This window comes from Balaenoptera borealis, assembly GCF_965194805.1.
Source record: "Balaenoptera borealis genome assembly, chromosome: 21".
Lineage (NCBI taxonomy): Eukaryota > Metazoa > Chordata > Mammalia > Artiodactyla > Balaenopteridae > Balaenoptera > Balaenoptera borealis.
The window spans coordinates 6667584-6691546 of NC_138880.1; the positions used below are offsets into that span (position 1 = coordinate 6667584).

Here is a 23963-nt window from a genome sequence, read left to right on the forward strand (position 1 = left end):
TGCCCTGTGGGGCTTCTACCAGGCCTCTCCGGAGACTAACAGTGCAGTTCCCTGGGGTTCTAGAGCAAAGCTGTGCCATCTAAACTGGAAAATTATACCAATTTGACAAAACAACTCTGGGCACACTACTGGCCCCTGTAGAGGTAAACAACCTGGTTTTCGGACATCAAGTGACCAATTGTTGAGAACTACGCATCGTAAGCTCAGTTATGTCAAATCCACTAAGTTAGATGCTTCAATAGATAGAAGTCATTCATTCATCTGGATTCAAGCTCAGGAAAAAAGAGAGGGCAGGAGACAAATTCATGAACAGGAAGTCTAGATCAGTATGTCTCTCTACCCTCTTCCACCTTTGCTTCTTCCTCGGCTCTGACCAGCAGATACGTGGGCTTTCATTACGAGCAGCAAACGCAGGAGGAACAAGCCTAGCCTTGTTTATGTAGGTGTGTTGGCTCAGTACTGGTTATAAGTTGAAAGAGGACAGTAGCCGCACTGCAGCCTCACTTGGGAGGATGCCTTAAAAGATTTTGACCATGTGGTCATCCATTTCCCATGAAGGAGAAACGGCCAGAGGTTGGATTAGAGGGGTACCCATGGACAGTGACAAAGGGCCAAGCAGGTTGGTGGGAAGCCTGGATGTTGGAAGATTGGAAGATTAGAGCCAAGAGTTCTGGGATAGAAGTTAAGTGAATAGACACATGGACATGAACAAAAAATGTGAAGATCTTTGTATTAATCCACCAGGTTAATACCCACCAAAGAAGCACCCACCATGGATTAGACACAGAACAATCAAATAGACGTAAAGACTTAGCCAGGTTACAGCAGCCAGCATCTGTCGTCCTCCACCCCAGTGCCTGTAGGGTGGACACATTTCTGAACTTTCTCTATTTCTTTTTATTACCGTTTCTGAAATAACTGATTCTTATCCGAATTTGCCGTATCTCTTTCTTGAGTATTTGTACCATCTGGTCACATTGAGCCAAGAGTAACCAAGACACATTTTGTTTCCTGACCACCTTGCCTAAGGCAATAAGTTCATTAAGGACATTATCCACCTTTAAATGACTGAGAAGATAGTTTCTCCAGAAGTTTCAGTATCGCACAGCGTGCATAACTCTCCTTCTTGCCCCCTACTGTCAGGCTTCAATTACAATGCCACATTTTAGGCATATTTTGCAGTAGAATTACACATCTACGTACCAATTCCTGTGTTTGTTGGAATGGAAATGAACCTCAAACCTCTGCGATTTCCATATCTAATACACTTACTCTGCTACTCCTCATCGCCTTCACTATGACACCCAGACTGACTGATGAGCCGCTACTTGAAACAGTGCTTGTCCCCCATCAGAGAAAAAAAAGAGAATATGGCACTCAATCTACTAGTTCTGAAGGTTTTGCCCCAACTGACATTTCAAATCTCTCATTTCATTAAGCAGAGCAAGTTACAAGGTCAAGCCTGACGTACATTGGACTAGGAAGGATGCATTCCCACAGGGAGGGGTCAGCAAATTATTTTTAACCATAACATAATTTACTACAATAGATATAATAATTTTCTATTTTCTGTCAGGTAAGACAATTGATTCTTTCTACTTGCATTGACAGGGAACACACAGGAAAAAAAAAAAAAAAAGCATGATCAAGACCATGATTTTTTTTGCTTATGCAATGAGTTTCATTAACATTTTATTGACAAATGTTTTATTGGCATCAAGAATAATAATTTAGGACATATTTTCATTTTAAGGTGCTGAAGGTGCTCCATTTGCCTGTTTTGAAGAAGTTAATTCTCTGCGTAATAGTCTTGGAAACTGTGGTTTTAAAAATTCCCAACCATTACCTTGTGAACAGAAGTATGTATATAGAAAATGATTGTTTCATTGAGTTATAAAAATTATATATTTCTTGTCAAGAGACACTAAATAGTAATGGACAGTAAATCGTATATCTGGAGAATATTTTCAAATAACGTTATGTGTATTTTCCTTCCATGTAATTCAGTTCTCTTTTTTCTTATTTTTTTCCCTGCTAGTGTGTTAGTAAGGAGACTAGACTAAGAGAAATTTGATATTTCTTACTGAAGGTAGAAAGTGGGCTCAGTGCAGAGGGAACAGATGAAATCACCCATCTCCTAGTCTTTCCCTGAAAGGCTTCCATCTGCATACTAAGAAAGCTGCTACCTGAAGGTCAGGTTTCTAATTTAGCACACATCTAGGAGCTGACTGCAATCCTCCCCAGAGACTCGAGAAACTGATAGACACTTTCCCTGCCATCCCTTTGTAGCCCACTCCAAGTCACCAGTATCTCCCTATAAAGAACTTGTACACATTTCTACACCCCAGGTTTTGCACTGCTGCCTGAGGGTCAGATCCCCAAGGTCACCTTGCTCTGATAACCAAAGGGACTTCCATTCACAAATCTCACAGGAGTGTAGCAAACAAAGGAGTTCCTAAGTGGCTATGCCCCCAGGGTTCAGCACAGAATGAGCAGACAAAAATGCCCATCTCCCAGTCTTACCTGGAAAGGGGTCCGTGTGCATGCTTTAAAAGCTGTTGACTGAGAATCAGCCTTCTAATTTAAAAAGCTTCTAAGGCCTGCCTTTGATCCTGCCCAGGGACCAGGAATGCCAGCAGCCTCCTCCTCCAGCATCTCCCTGTAGCCTAATTCAAATCACCAGTCTCTTCTGCTGGAAGCTTGTACACATGTCTGCACCACAGCTTTTGCAGTTAACACCCAAGAAACAGGCTTCCAAACAGCTTGGCACTGTTAATCAATGGCACTTCCATTAATGAGTCCCATTTATTGTAGAAATCAAATAAGCACTTCTTAATGGACACAGGAACACCCCTACACCTACACACTCTGTTGCTATACCCCCAGGCCCAGTACATAAGAAGCAGGCAAAAATGCCCATTACCCAGTTTTTCCCTGTAGGGAGAAATACTGGAGTATACTATATCTACTATATAGAAAATCTGAACAGACCAATAGCAAATAAGGTGATTGAACTGGCAATCGAAAACCTCCCAACAAACAGGTCCACTGGGGAATTCTACCAAAAATTTAAAAAAAGGATTAACAAATTCTTGTGAAAGTCTTCCAAAAATTAGAAAAGAACACTTCCAAACTCATTTTACAAGGCTAGTATTACCCTAATACCAAAGACAGACAAGGACATAACAAGAAGAGAAATAGCAGGCCAATATCCCTGATGAACATAGATGCAAAAAAAACTTTTTTTTAAATAGTAAGTTTAACAGTACTTTAAAAGGAACATACACCATGATCCAGTGGGAGATATTCCAGGGATGCAAGGATGGTTCAATATCCACACATCAATGAATGTGATATACCACATTAATAAAATGAAGGATAAAAATCATATGGTCATCTCAGTAGGTACAGAAAAAGCATTTGAAAAAATTCAACATCCTTTCGTTATAATAACTCTCAACATATTAGAGTAGAAAGACTGTACCTTGACATAATGAAAGTTATATTGCAAACCCACAGTTAATAGTATACTTAACAGTAACAGCTGGGAGTATTACCCCTAAGATTAAGAAAAAGACAATAACGCCTTCTCTTGTCATTTCTATTTAATAAAATATAGCTGTAATAATCAAAAGAGCATGATACTGGCATAAAACTGAGATATATCAATGAAACAGAATAGCCTAGAAACAAACACATACATACACAGTGAATTAATTTTCAACAAAGGGGTCAAGATTATAAAATGGGGAAAGAATAGACTTTTCAATGAATAGTGTAAGGAAAACTGTATTGCTACAGAAAAAAAAAAAGTTGAACTGGACCTCTATCTTACACCACATACAACAATCATCTCAAAGTGGAAGATAAAAAACACTTGAATGTAAGACCTGAAGCTGTAAAACTCCCAGAATAAAATATAGGAGATAAGCTTCTTGACATTGGTCCTGGCAATGATTTTTTGGATAGGCACCAAAAGCAAAAGCAACAAAAGAAAAATTAGACAACTAGGACTACATCAAACTAAAAAGCTTCTGCTTAGCACTGGAAACCATCCACAAAATGAAAGGGAATGGGAGACAATATTTGCAAATCACATATCTAATAAGGGGTTAATAGCCAAAATATACAAGGAACTCTTACATATCAATAGAAAAAAATATTTTAAAAATGATAATGATAATCTTTATTAAAAATGGGCAGGGCTTCCCTGGTGGCACAGTGGTTGAGAATCTGCCTGCCAATGCAGAGGACACGGGTTCGAGCCCTGGTCTGGGAAGATCCCACATGCCGCGGAGCAACTGGGCCCGTGAGCCACAACTACTGAGCCTGCGTGTCTGGAGCCTGTGCTCCGCAACAAGAGAGGCCGTGACAGTGAGAGGCCCGCACACCGTGATGAAGAGTGGCCCCTTCTCGCCACAACCAGAGAAAGCCCTCGCACAGAAACGAAGACCCAGCACAGCCAAAAATAAAATTAATTAATTAATTTTAAAAAAAAATGGGCAGAGGACCCAAATAGACATTCCCCCCCAAAAAAAATACAAATGGCCAACAAGTACACGAAAAGGTACTTAACGTCACTAATGATGAGGACCATGCAAGTCAAAACCACAATGAGATATCACCTCACACCTGTTGAGACAGCTATCATCAAAAGACAAGAGATAACAAATACTGGTGAGGATGTGAAGAAAAGGGAACACTTGTACACTGTTTGTGGAAATGTAAGTTGGTACAACCACTATGGAAAACAGTACAGAAATTAAAAATACAACTACTTTATGATCCAGCAATAGCCAAAGTATGGAAACAATGAGTGTCCATCAAGGGAAGGATGGATCAAAAATGTGGAATACATGCAATGGAATATTCAGCTTTAAAAAAGATGGAAATCCTGACATTTGCGACAACATGGATGAATCTGTGGGGCAGTATGCTAAGTGAGATGAGACACACAGAGAAAGTCACATACTGAATAGTATCAACTATATGTGTATTCAAAAAAAAAATGAACTGGTAGAAACACAGAGTAGAAAATCTGTTGCCAGTGGAAACTAGGGAGAAGTTGGTAAAAGGGTACAAACTTTCAGTTATAAAATGAATAAGTCCTGAGGATCTAATGTATAACGTGGTGACTATAGTTGATAACACTATATAATTGTTATATAATTATACAATACAATTATTATATAATTATTGTATAAATGAAATTTGCTAAGAGAGTAGAACTTAAACATATTCACACACAAAAATGGGATAAATATGTGAAATGAAGAATGTGTTAATTCAGTCAGTGGGGTGATTCATTTCACAATGTATACATGTATCAAATCATCACTTTGTACACTTTAAATAACATAGTTTTATTTTCAATTATACCTCAATAAAGCTAGAAAATGACAGTAGCAGATAAATAAGTTCTGGAGATCTACTATACAGCTTAGTTCCCATAGCTTTAAAAATATGTCACTGTATATTTAAAAGTTTCCAAGAGGGTAGATCTTTTGTTAATTGTTCTTAGCACACACAAAATAATAATAATTATAATACAAAGGGAAGGAGGAAACTTTGGGAAGTGATGGATATGTTTATGTCCTTGATGATGCTAGTAATTTCATGGGCGTGTCCTTATCCCCAAACTCATCAAGTTTTACACATAGGTACAGTTTTTTGCTGGTGATTATACCTTGAAGTGGCTTAAAGAATAGTAACAGAGCCAAATTCAAGAACTAAGAGAGTGGGAAGAGAATATAAAAAGACTCAGATAAAGTCAAACGATCCAGGGAGAAGTAGGACTTTCTTTAACCTCCAGGACATAGTCAGAAAAACCATAAAATCCTTAGGTAAGCACCACACTCAGCATGGTTGAAAAACAACTTGGTTCCTTTATGAAGATTATAAATGGCTGAAGGAGGTGTCTAGTTCAATGGGAATAAGTGTCCTCCACCACCTGCCTCCACATGAGTTTACTATGGGTTAAGTATGACGTGTAGAGAATGCAGAATTTTCCACATGCTCCAACACATGAGGACTAATGGATTAAAACAGGAGCTCTGGGATCACAAAATGAATGAATGAATGAATGAAGTGAGATCTCATGAAGAGACCCTGATTATCTCTAAAAGACAAAGTATAATCAGCCACACTTTGTTAGATACCAACTGAGAGCACCAGTGATCAGGCAGACTGAGTTACACCACAATGGATGCCAACAGAGACAGGAGATGGTGGTAAATCAGCCACACTTAATCTCTCTCTGATGGCCAGAGGCATGTGTGCCATCCTTGGTCTAAGACTACCATGGAAGAAGGAAAAGGAAAGATGGAAGGAACTGTGAAAGTTAGCAGGCATGACTTATCTGGACTTCATCTGAGATGATAATAGTACATGAATTTTCCCAAAATAAAATCACTAGATGAGACTGGAATTCAGTAGCTCAATTCATCTGCTGTGCCAGTTCCAAGAATTCAACCATAAATGCAAATTTTGAGAGAATGGACTTTGGAGGAAGAGTTTGTATTTCAATAGCCAGACTAGAAAAAGACCTACCATGCAAACTTGGTTTAAGATATATTCCATAGAAAGAGAATAGAGCAACAATCAAAAGAATTATTTCGATCTGAAAACCTAGAAAAATTAGGCTGGAGGGGAGAAAATCTTGGAAAGAAATTTGGGAATTGAATCCCACTCTCATTTCAATCTTCACTTCTTGATGCTATTAAGCTAATCCCTGTGATTTTAAAGAGCTGCCCCATGGAGAATTCCCTGGCGGTCCAGTGGTTAGGACTCTGTGCTTTCACTGCTGAGGGTGTGGGTTCAACCCCTGCTCAGGGAGCTAAAATCCTGCAAGCCACAAGGCAAAAAAAAAAAAAAAAAAAAAAAGGCCCCCCCGTGGTCTTTTAGGACAAGTGGATGAAATTTCTCAAGGGAAGACTTTTGGAGAGATAATAATGGCATCCTCCACAGACACATATCAATAACTAAGAATCGTTGTTTCCACTGAGGATGAGAATTGATAGATTTGAGTGATTCGAAGAGCAAGAAGTGACATCGATGATTTTCCAGGGCATAAACTAGGAACATTGGAAGTCTCTTAGACAAGCCAGCATTCTACCCAATGATAGATTATAAATGGCTAAATAAACTGTTTATGGGATAAACTTTGGTACGCTTCTGCCAAAACTGGGATCTAAAAGTTTCTGAATTCTCAAGAGAGGAGCGCAGAATGACTGGAAATATCAGCAGGTTGGAAGAATCCTGGGATTGAAACGGAGTGTCTGTGTACGAAATAGATTTACGGACTAAAGATCATGGCAGGTACCATGAGCATAATCAGAAAGGGCTCAAAAGATGCACAAAGTGTAAATAGATGCAGTCAGCCACTCTCAACAAATGCTGCGTAAGAAATAGGGAGACTAGTCAAGCTTTAGCAAAGTGGGAGCAGGTGATGAATTTTCCCAATTGAGTTCTAAAATAGGAAATGAAGGCATGTCTGAACATTTGAGTTCAGGGTGTAGTTTTCAATTCTGCTACAGTGCTAATTAACTGTATCACATTTAGCTGTGCACCATAAAATAATGTCATTGTGGCATTTTTCTGGTTTTTTACTATCCATTAAACAACATATTACAGTTTACGTAATACAATACTTATTTAAAACTTTGTTTCATTAAAAGACAAAATGATAAGACATTTTTTGCTTTCTCTTTCCAGGGATGTTCTTTGTGGAAAATTGGCTTGTGTTTGGCCACATAATAATACTTACAAAAGTGATGTTCGATCTGCAGTTTACTCATCTACTCAAGGACATGTATGCATAACTATTGGGTCATCAGTGAGATCAGGTGGAAGAGATTATGCCTATGTGGCTGATGGCACTGTGTGTGGTTCACAAATGGTAACAAAACATGTTCACTTATCTTTATTTGTGCTAAATTATGTAATTGTCAGACACTATATTCCATGATGACTATCACAATCATACAAAATGGATTTGAACCTGGTGCTGCCACTTATTTCCCATATGATATTGAAAAGATAATTAAACTAAGCCTCAGTTATCCAATAACATTGATTTTTGGGTCAATCTGTCATCAGTCCTGATGTGAGAAGATGTGTTTTTAAGCACAAGATTCCACTAACTGACAGGTGATTTCTTTTTAGGTCTTTGAATTCTGATGGTTTTAAATCATAAAATTCTAATTTTGAGTTTTTAATTTTTCCTGCTTCACAAAGAAACATAATCGAGCTTTCATATTTCTTCTGCTTATGTGTATGGTCAAAATATAAGTGTGAGAAATTTGGGAGAACCAAACAAGAAGTCTGTACTGGGAGACCACAGTTATAGTGATGTACAAGCTTATGTTGATACGTACATGTAGTACTATTCATGCAGTCAAAAAATAAAGGGAGAACAAAAATGGTTCAGAGGCATAGTGAGTCAGTCTGGAAGTATGAGTGCACACATTTCAGAAAACATAAGGCAGCAGTTGTAAATCAATGTGTTTCATGTAAATGGCATTTAGTACTTACTTGCTGGATTAAAAATAAAACAAAACCTTAAAATGGTTACTCAATTAGCTAGTTCTTATATCTGTGTTCAGCAATTTTATTCCCTCGGAAACTTGCTTCTTGTGGTCGACAGCTTCTAAAATGCTCCAATGCTCCCACTTCCTGGTATTCACACCCCTGTGTAATACTCTTCCTTTGTGCGTGCTCTGGATACAGTGACTGGCTTCTGAGAAAGATAATATGGCAGGGTTATGGATGTCACTTACAAGATTAGTTTAAAAAAGCCAGTGACTTCTACTTTGCATTCTCTCTCTCTGTCTTTCTCCTGCCTTCTCAGATTGCTTGCTTTGCTGAAGCAAGGTACGTGATGGAGAAACTCATATGGAAAAGCAAATATTTTCTCCTATAGCTTTTTTTGTACCCTCTTCACAGACTTTAACAGAGCAAAAGCTTTTGATTTTCATGATGTCAATTTATCAATTTTTCCATTCATAGAGCATGCTTTTTGTGTCAAGTCTAAAAACCCTTCATCTAAACATAGGTCATGAAGATATTCTCCCAGTTTTTTTTCTAAAAATGTATAATATTGTGCTTTACATTTAAGTCTTTGTTTAATTTTAAGTTTATTTTATAACGTGTGAGGTTTAGGTTGAGGTTCTTTTTTTTGTACTTTGGTCAAAAATAAATTGGGTATATTTTTGTGGGTCTATTTTTGGGTTGCCTAGATTGTTAAATTAATCTGCATGTCTATCCATCCACCAGTATCATATTCTCTTGATTACTTTAGCAATTTAGTAAGCTTTAATAACAAGCAGAGTGATTCTTCTCATTTTATTTTTCTTTCAAAATATAGTTTTAGCTATTCTAGTTTAGCCCTGCACTTTTCCATATAGATTGTAAAATAAACTTATATGAGACAACAAAAAACTTTTCAGAAATTTAATAAGAATTGTGTTAAAGCTATAGTTGAATTTGGGAAGGACAAATATCTTTACTACATTGAATCTTCCAATCCATGAATGTGGTAAGCCTCTTCAATTATTTAAGTGCTCATTGATTTCTTTCATCAGCATTTTATAATTTTCAAGATACAGGCATTGTGCATCTTTTGTTAGACTTGTATCTCAGCACTTTATTCACTTTGGAGTAAGTATAAGTGATATTGTGTTTTTAATGTCACCTTTCACATGTTTATAGAAATGTGATTTTTATGTGTTGAACTTGTACCCAAAAGCTTGCTGCATTATTTTATTAGTTCTAGAACTTTTTTTTGGGTAGAGTCCTTAGAATTTTGTATGTAGACAATCACTTCATTTTCAAATAAAGACAGTTTTTTTTTTTCTTTTATGGTCTACATATATTTTATTTTTTTTCCTTGCTTATTGCACTGGCTAGAACTTCATGTACTATGTTAAATAAGAGTCTTGAGAGTGGACACCCTTGCTTTCTTCCTGATCTTAGGGGAAAACTTCCAATCATTTACCATCAGCTATTTTATTAGCTATAGGTTTGAATATGACCCTTAGCCACTTGAGAAAGTTCCCTTCTACTCCTTGTTCACTCAGATTTTTTTCATTATAAATAGGTGCTGAATTTTGTCAAATACTTTTTCTGTGTTAATTGATATAACCATGTGATTTTTCCTTTTTGAGAATATAGTTCTATTTCATCCAGATCATCTAAAAAACAATATGTGGAAATACATTAATGGTATTTGAGAAGTCTAGATTCATAAGAAAAACTAGTGTTTGTAGATAGTACATTTTCCTTTATTCTGTGTTAGCTGGTGTAGCTTGATAGGAATGAGGAAGCACGAATGATTAAATTTAGGTGGAGAATTTTGGAAAATGGTTCAAAATTGCCAGAGACAATTTTTCAGTGTATGCTCCTTGGTTAAGTTTAGTTGTCTAATAATAGTGGATGTTATTCTATACTGAATTGTTTTCTTAATTTCCCTTTTAGAATGTTCATTTTTAAAGAAATGTCTTTGGGTTTTGTATGTTAATATTTTATCCTGCAGCTTTACTGAATCCTTGATTAGTTCTAACAGGCATTTTGTGTATGTAGAGCTTTTAGAGTTGACATATAAGATCACATCATCTGTAAAGAGAGAATTTTACTTCTTTCTTTACAATGTGCATGCCTTTCATTTTTTTCTTGCCTGATTGCTCTGGCTAGAACTTCCAGTATTATATTGAAGAGAAAGGGCAAAAGTAGACTGGCATACGCAATGTCATTTTACTCATTGGCTCTGTGTTAATTTTCAGAAAATAATTGCAAAATGCTAATTTTAATTCTTATTTGATATATTCTTCTTTTCAATGATTTCATCATATGTTATGCTGATATTTTTAAAGAAGTCAAAAGAACATAAGCTAGGAGCCTAGTTTAAAAAACAGAAAAAGGTAAATGAGGGAAAAAGTGAGTAATTTATCACTGGATTACCCACTTTGACGTAAGAAGCATTTTGCAATGGATCCAAATTAAGTTAAAATATTTCTCTTGCTGGATTATTCAGGTCAATATTATAACAGGGATTCATGATAATATATAATCCAAAATATTAATTTATATTTGAAACCCAAACTAAATTAATAAATTATGTTCCAGTTTCAGTTTTTGAGGGGACAAATCATTAATATTAATCTAACCAATTATTCATAACAGAACATTAACTCCCTTGATGGTGATTCTCAATTCAATTCCCAATTGTGAGTTTCAAAACCAAAATTATATGACATTATTACATAAACTGTGTTAAGGCAAGCACTCTCAGGGGGGCTTTCTTAAAGTTATTATTGTTTAGATTTTTGTATTGGAATGCCAGAATCTTTGTACCAAAATCAGAGTAATACATAATAAAAAGTCTCAACAAGAGCATCTTTCGTACGTATATAACAAATAGTTAATTCTTTCTTCACATCAAATTTGTGAATAATTATGAAGTATTGTTTGCTCTGTTTTAGTATTGTATAAATAAAACCTGCAAAGAAGTTCCTTTAATGGGGTATAATTGTAATGCCACTACAAAATGCAGAGGAAATGGGGTAAGTTACTTTTGTTTTCGTAGTTCTAAATTTCATGTTATTTTTGTGGGTATTTCAAAGTCAAAATCTATACTGTTTGGGAGAATTGAAAATCTAGGTTGCTTTTAAACAGACCTGGCCTAAGAATAGCTAACTAATATAAAGAAAATCAGCTGATTTCCAACCAATCCAAACACTATTACGTGAATTGTCCTATGTGTGTACTGAATTTATTGTAAGCACTCACAACTTATGAATTAGTAACATGTTTAAATAAAAAACATTTATTATTTTCTCATGCAAATAAATGCATATTTTACTTATATTGTGAACATATTTGTTCTCCCTCATACTCTGCATAATTAAAATTTATGGCTATATAATATTTTACAGAAGGTATACTTAAAAAACATGTTAGAGAATTTCTGATGTTCTTATGAAGAGGTTTCTAATAGAAAATATATCCTCCTGCAAAAAATATTTTATTTCTTCTCAATTGTTTATCTGTTTTAATCTGGTAATACAGATTTGTAGTTACTTTTATATTTAATTTTTACTTCTTAAAATGTATAATTTGGGTCTCTTTATGTTACTATTTTCCTAAAAGAAAATTAGTGTATGATTTAGTCAACATTATATGAATGATCCCAAATTAACCAAATTTATCAGTATTCAATTTTATAATTTTTAATTGATTGGTTTTAGAAGATATAAAGTGCTTCTGCATTGTCTTTAATTTTCTATGAGCTGTAAACAAAAAGGATAGCTACATTTTCATGTTTTGTCTTTTTATTTTCTATACTTATAATTATTGGTCTGATCTTTTGGTTTCTTTTGTTCAATTATCTGTTTTTAAGCCTTCAGCCTTAATATTTTTTATAAAATCTCAAACCAAAGTTATAGATTATTGATACATTTTATTTAGTAATAATTAACATGCAATATTATATTAGTTTCAGGTGTATATTAGTTTCAGGTGTACAACACAGTGATTTGATATTTTTATACATTATGAAATGAACACGACAGTAAGACCAGCTTTATGTACGTCTTATTTTACAATACAAAGTTTTATAAAAAAAAAAAAGCACATCCAAAATGTAGCTACTTTGACTTTGATGTTCCTGAGATATTCTACGCATTATGTTAATTTTTTCTAAAATTTATGTTATAAGGAAATTATAATCTATTTAGATTTGATATTATAGATAAATGTTCTTTCTAACATGATATTGTCCATCTACTTTAATGGGAGGAGTAGGGTACTGGAATACCACTTTTTTCAAAAAGTAAAGAAAAATGTATGTGGGAGGTATTCATTTAGAGGAGGTCTCACGTATCAACAAGGGAAAAATGTTGCCTTTCCACATTAAAAATCCCTCTGTTGTCACAGGACTATTAAATTTTAATTCCATTCTCCCAAAACTTTGTAAGCTCTGTTGGACTGTCCTATTGCTTTCAGTCCTGCCAGAGAGAAATGTGATGCTAGTTTAATTCCTTTTACCTTGTGCCGAATGTTGTGAGATTACTTTTCTTTATTTTCTGAGCTTAGGAATATTGCTGACAAGTGTCTAAGGTATGTGTTTTTCATTTCATTTTTTCTACTAGGAAGTCAAATTACACATCCAGTCTGAAATAGCATGTCATTCTTCATTTAATAAAATTTAATAATATAAAATTTAATAATATTATTTATTTGGTTATTGCTTCTGCTCTAGCTGACCATCTTTTTGTTTCATTAAGTTAGTCAAAATGCAGTGATGGTAACCTCTGTTGCTTTATGTTGCTTAGATAATTGTAAATTAATTCAGGACGGGGGAAAAATTTTGGATTAGGTTTGAAATAATAAATAAATAATTCTCTAGTCCTAATTTCAAAACTTTATATTAAAATATTTATCACCTGTGCACTAAATATCAAAAAACAGAGGTATTGATATGTACAATAGAAGAACACTTTATGGAATTCAAGATTATAATTCAAACTCATTTTATTGAAATCACTTTTGATATGTAGGGAAAAGAGATTTAAAATTTCAATAATCGTTAAACACAAAGAATTTAACGCTGTCAGTGTACATGGGCAGGACACAATATCTGTAGCAGAATTATAGGAAATATCCATATCTTTGAATATTACATCTATTTTTAAAATTTGCCAGTCCTATATTTATACCTTCAGGTATGGGAATACGTTCATAATATAACATTAGTGATATTTGTTTGGCAAAAAGCTGGGAATGAGTGTTAATGTGTGTTTGTGGATGTGGGTGTACATGTTTATCTGTGAATATACATAACACAGAATATGCTTAGTAGTGGAGAGGGACTTAATTAGTGGGTGAAGACACGTTTAGTTCTGTGCATTTTAATTGTTTGAATTTTACAAAATTTTACTCAAAATGAAAATTAACACTAAGCTATTGAAATGTAAAAGCATAAATAACATGGAAACTGCACTGAATATAAACTGCTAGCAACTCAAACTTATCATAAAGTTTTTTTTTCTGTCCTTTTTAATTATTTTTGGCATCTTTTTTTTTTTTTATATTGGAAAATTTTTCACTTAAAAATGAAATACAAATGGTTGATCAATAGTATTAAATTTTGAAAGAAAGGGCTAGGATAATAAATTAAAGTGGCGAAGTCAATTGATGGTAATTCTATCACGATATTAAAGGTCAGGAACATACTATCAGGCAGGGTAGTGATTTTGGCATTAACTGTTAGTATACTGCCAAAACTTTCACTACTTTTTCTAACCTATTTCTCACATTATGTAGTCTTAATCAACTCAGAAAAACAGTGATTTTGTTCTTTTGAATGTAAGTATTTCTATATGACGTATAAAGACTACCATGATTTATAGTGATTATATGTTTTTCTGTTTCAGATATGTAATAATTTAGGCAATTGTCATTGCCTTCCTGGGTATAGGCCTCCAGATTGTGAATTACAAATTGGTTCACCAGGAGGAAGTATTGATGATGGTAATGACCATAAACCTGGTGAGTAGAAATTAAACTTTTAAAACAAAATAGAATGCTTTATGAAATAATTAAAGAAATATACTGCCGAGTCAAATCTTTCATGATCTCCTGAGTAATTAATAGAGTTACCTTGAATAGTGGCTTTCATTAAATTAGTGTTAAATAATACTTGTAATGTGGTTTCCTCAGAGAAACCCAGTTTTAGTCAGCTCAGTTACTAAGATAGAATATGGTACTCTTAAGTTTCAATAAATGTCATAGCATGAATGCAAAACAAATTCAAATATGGACGAATGAACACTATGTAAGTTGTTTGCATCCCATGCTATTAAAAACTTTGTAGGTTATTAAAAAACAATTGTAGGATAAGGTGTTTATTCTGAATGAAATTTAGACAAAAACATATGACAAAATATAAGTATACACATTTATTAGGAAATAACAGTAAATCACATTTTGAGTGATGAAGTACAGGTTTATGCTTTCTCTTGTTTCCATGAACAGCAAGTGGCTGTTCATTGATTCAACATCCATTTATGATAAAAACTCTCAACAAAGTGGGTATAGAGGGGCTATACCTCAACATAGTAGAGGCCATATATGGAAAACCCAAAGCTAACATCATACTCAATGGTTAAAAGCTGAAAGCTTTTCCTCTAAGAGCAGGAACAAGACAAGGATGTCCACGCCCACCACTTTTATTCAACATAGTATTGGAAGTCCTAGTCAAGGCAATTAAACCAAAAAAACAAATAAAAGATAATCCAAGTTGTATTTTACGGATATTTTATTCTTACTGGACTACATGGCCCAAATCACTTCATACATATCCAGTTATAAAATTATTTTTGTGTTTGTATAATTTTGCTGGAACAACTGGACATCCATAAGCAAAAGAATTATTCTAGGCACAGACCTCATAACTTTCAAATATTAGGATCACAGTCCTAATGTAAAATACAAAAATATGCATCTCCTAGAAGATAACAGAAGAAAATCTAAGTGCCCTTAGAGAATGACATTTTAGATACAGCAGCATGAGCATGATCTATAAAAGAAAAAATTGGTAACTTGCACTTGATTAAAACGTAAAAGTTCTGTCCTGTAGAAGACAGTCAGAGAATGAAAAAACAAGCCAGACACTGGGAGAACGTCTTTGCAAAACATATATCTGATATAGGACTGGTATTCAAAATATACCAAGCACTCTTGAAACTCAACAGTATGAAAATTCACAGCCCAGTTTAAAAATGAGCAATGTTAAAGTGCTTATCTGGGCTCTCTTGTAGTTCTCTGAGCAGCTCTAGAACGATTACGTTGAATTCTTTGTTGAGCAATACCTAGATCTCCATTCCTTTGGGGTCAGTTACTGTAAATGTCCTGCATTCCTTTGGTGGAGACATCTTTCTCTGATTTTTCATGATTCCTGTAGCCTTGCGTAGGTGTCCATACATTTGGAGATACAGTCACCCCTTCCAGACTTTGTAAACTCTTTCCTAAGGGAAGCCTTTCACCTGTGGATGGAGGCACACTTGATCGTGCTGTGACCCTGGGACAACTGGTGCAGGGCGCCAAGTGCAGGAGCACCTGGTGGTACCAGGCCCAAAGGGGTGTAATGTCTCTTCGGCTCAGGCCACTGAGGTCCATATTATCAACTGTGTGGTCCTTGTGAGCACTTCGTGGGTCCATAGTGGCTGCAAGGACTGTTGCGGTTCTAAGCAGCACCTCCAGGATCAGTAGCTAAGGACAAGGCCAGGCAGCGGTGGTGGCTGGAGATAGTGGCATGCACACACTTGGCCGTGGGGCCCAACTTCAGGTGCCCATGTGGTGGCAGAGGTCAGGTGCAGACGTGCTTGAAGTGATGGGCTGGAGCCAACTATAGGCTCACTGGCCACTGCAGTGTTCCTGAGTGTCAGTGTGCTTTCCTACTGCTTCAGGCTCTACCTCAGGGTATGCACGCTGCAGGGAGACCAGCGATGGGGGGTGGTCAGGCTCGGGGTGCACAACTGGATGGGCTAACTACAGGTAGGCACAGTGATGCCAACGAGTGTCAGAAGGCAGAGCCTGATCTGGATCCAACAAACAGCTACAGTGTGCTCCTCTCCTGTGGCTGTACTCTTACCCCCTGGAAAGAGAGCACTGCTGTGGAGGTCAGTGATGGGGGTCTGGCTGGGGGTGTGCAGGTGCATAGCTGGGGGGGCGGGGCTAGTTACAGGTGGGCATGGCGGTACCGGCCAAAGACAGAGGCTGAGCCTGATCTGGATCTGACAACAGCTGCAGGGTCCATGGATGTCAGTGTGCTCTCCTGTGGCTGGACACTCCCCACTGGCATGCACACTGCAGTAGAAGCCAGTGACAGGAATCAGGCTGGGAGCATGCAAGTGCACGGCTGGAGGGGCTATCGACAGGCGGCCATGGTGGTCTTGGCCGGTGACAGAAGGCAGGACCTGACTGTGCCTGCAAACAGCTGTGGCTGGCAGGAGAGGGGGCAGGCTGGCTGGCTCTGCATTCACCTGGGGCTGCAGGTTATTTCTGCTCAGTATTATATCAGAGAGTCTAGTCAGTATAAAAAGACCAAAAAAAAAAAAAAAAAAAACCCAAAAAGCATACAGATTGCAAAGGAAAAAGAAAATCAGTCTTTATGTATAGGTAATACGATCCTATATGCAGAAAATCCTAAGGAATCCACAAAAAATTTACTAAGGTTGAAGAATATGAGATCAATGTACAAAGAGCAATTGTATTCCTATAAACTAAGAGGAGACAATCCAACAATGACATTAAGAAACCAATTTTATTCACCACAGCATAAAAAGTAAAATACGTAGAAATAAACTTAGCAAAAAAGTACATGATTTGTACACTGAAAATTTCAAACCATTGCTGATGTAAATTAAAGAAAATTTATATAAATGGAGAGACAATGATGTTCATAGATTGGAAGACTATTGTTAAAAGGACGGTTCTCCGCAAGTTTATCTATACATTCAAGAAAATCCCTGTAAAAATCATCCAGCAGGTTCATTTGCAGAAATTGACAAGCTGGCTATAAACTTTATACAGAATTTCAAAGGACCTAGAGTTGTCCAAATAACTTTGAAAAGAGTGATGTTGGAGAAAGTATACCACCCAATTTCAAAACTTTCTATCAAGCTACAATAATCAATACAGTGTAGCACCGATATTAACATAGACATGTAGAGCAATGGAACAGAATAAAGAACTGAAAATAGACCCACAGATACCAGGAAAACTGATTTTCCGTAAAAGTGCAAAGCAATTCAGTGAATAAAGGATGGTCTTTTCAACAAAATGTGCTGGAACCATTACATACCCACATGTAAAAAAAAAAAAAGGAATTTTGTACGTTTTGTACATGATCTGAAATCATATACAAAAATTCACTCAAAGTGGATCACAGACCAAGATGTGAAGCCTAAATGTATAAAACTTCCAGAAGAAAATATATGAGAAAACCTTAGTGACTTTGGATTAAATAAGGATTTTTTTACATATGACACCAAAAGCACAATCCAAGGAGAAAAGGTGAAAACTTGGACATCATCAAAATTAAAAACTTTTACTCTTCAAAAGTCACTGTTAGGTGTATACCTAATAAAGTATTTATATTCAGAATATGTACAAATTTTATATTCAGAATATATAATCTTTGAAACTTAATAATGAAAAACCAACAGCCTTATAAAAATGGGCAAAACACTTAAACAGACACTTTATCAAAGAAGATATATGGATTGGCAAATAAGCACAAGTAAAGATGCCCAACATCATTGTTCATCAAGGAAATGCAAATTAAAATCACAATTAGATACCATTATATTCCTTTAAATTTGTTTAAATTTAAAGGAGTAACCACATGAAGTTTTTGCCAAGATGTGAGGATAGTGTCTCATACACTACTGTTGAAATGTGAAATTGTACAGTTTCCGCTTCTTAAAAAGGTAAACTTTTACCTACCATGGAATCTAGTCACTTTACTATTTTATTTACCCAAGAGAATAGAATGCCTTCTCCCATACCAAACTTTGTATACAAATGTTCATAACAGCTTTATATGTAATAGATAAAATTTGGAAACAACCCAAATACAAATCAACAGGTGATGGATCAACGACATGTGGTATATCCAAACCATAGCATATATTGAACAGTAAAAAGGAGCAAGCTATTGTTAAAAGTACCAACATGGATGGATGTCAACATTTACGCTGTGTGAAAGAAGCAAGACTAAAATGAATACAGACTGTCTGACTCTATATTAAATTGTAGAACACACAAACTAATTGATAGGGAGAGAATGCAGATCAAATCAGTGGTTACTTGTTTGGGGGAGTGGCATCATATATAGGCAAGAAGAAACTTTTGTGGATAATGGATATATTCACTACAGTTGAGCCTCGGAGTACATGGATTTGAACTGCACGGATCCACTCATACACAGATTTTTTTCAATAAATACTACAGTGCTACAGCATCTGAGGTTGACTGAATCCACGGAAGGGCAACTGCGGATACAGTGGAACCTGGGCTAAGAAGGGACCTAGAATATGGAGGACCAACGCTAAAGTTAAACAAGGATTTAGACTGCTCAGAGTGGATTCCCCTAAACCCTGCATTGTTTAAGGGTCAACTGTCTTTTGACTGATGTGGTGGTTTCATAGATATATACATATAATAAAACCTGTAAAATTGTACATCTCAAATAGGCGCATGTATTATGTGTCTAAAATAACTCAGTAAAGCTGTTAAAATAGCAAAATTTAAATGACATCTAAGACAAAAGTCACACTATTTTGTTGTCAAATCTCAGGCGTTAGTTAAACTTATTTTATTTACTTATCAAAAAATGATAAGAATTTTACATTAAATGAAGAAAAATCCACAGATGTCAAAAAAAAATAATCTTTTAAATGTATGCCACATTTGTTCAATCTTATCCACCTGTACAGTTATAATGTTTGCATTTCATTGTATATGAAGAATAACTATAATAAAAAGAATGAAAATACCAAATATACCAAGACTCTCATCCACTGCTAATGGGAATGTGATTTCTACAACCACTTAGGAAAATCACTGGAAAAGTTACAAATGTTCAATTTAGGCACATGCTATGAAAAAGCATCACCACTCCCAAAGGCATATACCTGAGAGATATGCACACGTACATTGACTAAGAGACATGTAGTATAATATTCATAGCAGCACTATTCATAACATCCATAATTGCAAATAACCCAGTGCTCATGAGAAATAGAATGCATTAATAGCTGTTATTTCTACATAAAGATATTGTATGCAGTAAGGGGAATGAATATTTTACAACTATAAGCAATAATCTGGGTGAATCCCTAAATTAGATAATATTGAGCCCCCCCCAAAAAAATCAGATAGAATAGAAATACACACAATATAACTCTATTTATATAAAGTTTAAAATCTGTCAAAAATGATCCGTGCTCTTAGAGACCATGGATTAGTGATTCTCATTGGGAAGGACGGTGGCTGAAAGAAAGCCGATTGGAGGTCATGGGATGCTGGTAATATTAAGTTTCCTGGATTTGGTGCTGGTTACATAGATATGTTCAATTTAGAAAATTCTTTGAGCTGTAAAATTATGGCATGCATGCATTTCTGTTAGTATGTTATAGTTCAGTAAAAAATTTACTAAATAAATAATAATGGAAGAAATCAATACACATGTAACCTTTGGAGAGGAATGGTGATTAGAAAATGTCCTGAGGACGCTTTGGGGAGTCTAACAGGGTATGTTTTGAGATCTGGATGATTTTGCTAATTCTTTGTTAACATATTTATTTACTGTGTACTTTTCTGAATTGTGTAATACTTCAATTTTTTAGGTGTAAGAAATAACGAAAGGGCATAAATACGTCGTTGAACGTCAACGAGAGGGGAAAAATACACACAACACACACTTTATATATAGGTAGATACAGATACAAGGATAGGTATAGATATGGATTTTATTCATATGTATAAAATATAAATACTAGATGGAGAAACATGAGTCATTTAAAAATGGTTTCCTCCAAGGAGAGAAGCTGTGTGACTTGGCAAGGGAGGGGGATGGTGGTTTTTCACAGTATTTTGCTAAATTTTTAACTTAAGCCCTATTAATATATCACCTTTTAAAATATGATGCCATAAATAAGCTGCATGTAGTAAGCATACCTCAAAATATGTATACAGTATCATGATAATTAAACAAATATGCATAAAAGATGACTAGTAAATCTATGAAAAATGTACCATTGTAGTTTTGGCTATGAGCTTAAAGGCCTTTTGTTTTCTCCTATAAGAGTTTGCAAGGTATTAAACTTTCAGTTAGGTATATGATTTTATATGTACACATATGATTAGAGTGAAATAAATATAAATTTATTCAAATGCTCTATTTTTCATTTCTAGTTACAATTTTTACTAAAAAAGGCTACAATGCACATCAGAACTGGCTTATTTTGAGTTTCTACATTGTTCTGCCCTTTTTCATAATTTTCACCATTATGATCATGAAGCGAAATGAAATGAGAAAATCATGCAACAAAGAGAGTGCAGAATATGAGGGGTAAATATGATTTTACAAATAATTTATTATTTTAAATTGTGCTGGTCATTAACCAGTGTCATAAATTCATAATTACATAACATTTGTTATATTTATTATTAAATGTGTGCTATTTTAAATCTAAGGTAAATGGCATTTTAACCATTTTGTTTTCCCAGTAGTTCATTGTTAGTATATTAAGGCAAGTCAAAATTTTGACTGCTCCAAAACTGTTCTCCTGATGAATATTCCACACTGTACTAGGGACTTAATATGTCAGAGAAGAATATATTTGGTGTATCATTTTAAGTTCCTTTCTAGTTGGATCTAAATTAAGTATGAGTGTTTGTTTCCTTTGGGGAAACCGTTTTTTCCAATTTAGAATTTGTGTTAAACATGTCACTAATAAACCCTTGAACCTCATAATATTTCTATGTCTTTAGTAGTCTCAAATACTGTTAAAAAATCTCTACAGAATTCCTTTGAAATTAGATACTGTTTCTTACACATTTGTGCAGACTATTTTCTTATATTTGTGCATCTTCTCTTCTGATGACCTAACATTTAACTCATTGAAGGCAAGAAACCCTCAAATTAATCCCGAAATGTAACATCACGAATGAGGATTTCAGCTTCAAAGTTACATTTTCTTTGAAAGCTATTATTACTGGTCCATTTTATGAAGACACGCTCAATTGTACACACATTACATGCATATCGTTCAGGGAAGTGATGGATCATATTCACTGAAAGAGGAAGTGACTTGATGGGCCTATCACGAGCCTTTACAGAGGAAAAGAGAAAAAGAGAATTCAAAGAAAGTCCTGACAGGTAATATCGTAGAGGGAACCTGAGTAAAGTACATGCTCAATACATCTTCACATCCCAAAATTTCTGCTGCCCCAGCGTTAATGACTGTTCCTTTATAAACTCTCCCACCAGGCCTGGGATGTGTACCATTCAGCCCTCCATCTTTGTTTATTCTGTAAGTGTATATACTGGAGCCACTGAAAACATAATTTTCATCAGATGGGAAAAATCATCTTGTAGCCACATATTTATTTCCATTATGCATTAGGCTGGGGCTATGGGTTTTAGATAGGAAGATCACAGAGTTGGAATGTCATTCTCATCACATCAATATCAAAGGCAAATACTACCAACTGATAACTTAATATCAACCTTGATTACCTGGAGGAAGTAGTGTTTGTCAGGTATTTCCTGGAAACATGAAAACACCTGTAAGATTATTTTTCTCCCTTTTTATACTGAAATCTATAAAAGGAAGCGACTAAATGTACCCCATATGTTTTTGTTTTCTGAGCAGCTCGTCACTTTTGGGCTCTATAAGATGTTCCAGAATCATCTTGTATATCCCTGGCCACAGGCCTAGAAGCAGGCATTTCTTCAAGGATTCTTGGTTTCTTTTATTGGAGAACAATATTAGAAACAGATCTAGATGTTAGGTGTGCTCCTTGCTTCTTGGATTTCATTGCATCTAGATCCTCACAATAGACGGATATATAAGTTCAATATATGTGTACAACACATACATACACACACCTGTCTTTATATATCCTGCAGATAAGGCCTTTATCAGATATAAAAATCGCAAATGTTTTCTTCAGATATGTGTCATATTTTCATTCAAACCACAGTGTCTTTTGCTGAGGAAAAGTTTTTAATTTTATCATTATTTTCCTTCTTGGATTATGCTTTTGTTGTTATATTTAAAAACTCACCACCAAACCCAAGGTCACTCAGATTTTCTCCTGTGCTTTCTTGAAGATTTATAGCTTTGCATTTCACATTTAGATCTATGATCCATTTTAAGATAATTTTTGTGTAAAATTTGAAGTAAATTTAGAGTAAGGTGTGAAGTATATGATAAGGTTTGTATTTTTGCATATGTATGCCAAATGGTCCAGCACCATTTGTTGAAAGAGCTATCATATCTTCATCAAAATGCCTTTGCACCTTTGTTGAAAACCACCTGACCAATATATATGTAGGTCTAATTTTGAATGAAGGAAATAAGTTGTTTTTTATTTTCATGGTTAATTTTACAGTGCAAGTCTGCTTATTTATAGGATAATGATATTTTTTTCTGTAATGTATCTTTTTCCAAGTTTCAAACATTAGAATGTGATTTTCTCTTTAATTCACATTTGCAAATAAGTTTGCCTAAAGGAAAGATGTGAGTTATCTTTTTCACATGCCACAGGTTAAGTAAATAAATAAAGGTACAAGTTCCTTTAAAATCCTCTTTTACGTTGAAGTTTGTCTCTTAGAAAGCAGAATGGAAAGAAAATATTGCTTCATGAAGATTGGTCTTCTCTGCCTTCATAATGTAGTTAAACTGCATTAAAATGTATTAATATTTGGCAAGGTTTTAAAGAGACTTTTTGGCTGTTGTTGCTTTTAACTCACACTAAAAATTGTGCAGGCAGAGGGCTAGACATGGGAGACTTAGTAGGAGACTAACTTTTCTTAGAGTGGACCATAACACAAACTCACAGACCACACACTTAAGAACTCCATTTAATCACTTTCTGCAAGACCAAGAGGAAAAATCATAGTTATGGTGAATATACATTAGGGTTGAAGCCAGGAATACAACACAAATTACTTGGGCTTCCAGAAGGAATATATTTCAAATATATATACCTAGATATACATACATATATATAACCTAAATATTCATATATAGAGAGAAGTTTTATGTATGTAACTATATATATCATATATATAACTATGCATATATATATATATACTTTCTGACATCTTAATGGGTATGAGGTTATAGCTTATTGTGGTTTTTATTTGCATTTTCCTAATGATTGATTAATAA

General features: G+C 35.0%; 1 protein-coding gene and 1 long non-coding RNA gene across 4 annotated transcripts in view; one reads left to right on the forward strand and one right to left on the reverse strand.

Annotated features, from left to right (window-relative positions):
• The window catches only part of LOC309619623 (disintegrin and metalloproteinase domain-containing protein 18-like), a 103785-nt gene that overhangs the window by 72381 nt on the left and 7441 nt on the right, over positions 1-23963 (forward strand). The window contains exons 18-22 of one of the 3 annotated variants that reach the window (XM_082374996.1): positions 1754-1859; positions 7714-7897; positions 11478-11558; positions 14430-14544; positions 20977-21133. In XM_082374996.1, the coding sequence (XP_082231122.1) occupies positions 1754-1859; positions 7714-7897; positions 11478-11558; positions 14430-14544; positions 20977-21133 (643 nt within the window). Of the gene's footprint in view, positions 1-1753; positions 1860-7713; positions 7898-11477; positions 11559-14429; positions 14545-20408; positions 20592-20976; positions 21134-23963 lie in introns of those variants that run through there. The other 2 variants (XM_082374995.1, XM_082374994.1) reach the window with 2 other exon arrangements.
• Positions 1882-6885, reverse strand: LOC309619697. The gene is made up of 3 exons (XR_014239169.1): positions 4512-6885; positions 2868-4210; positions 1882-2723 (listed from the first exon to the last, which is right to left on the reverse strand). It is a non-coding gene; the product is annotated as an uncharacterized lncRNA (long non-coding RNA).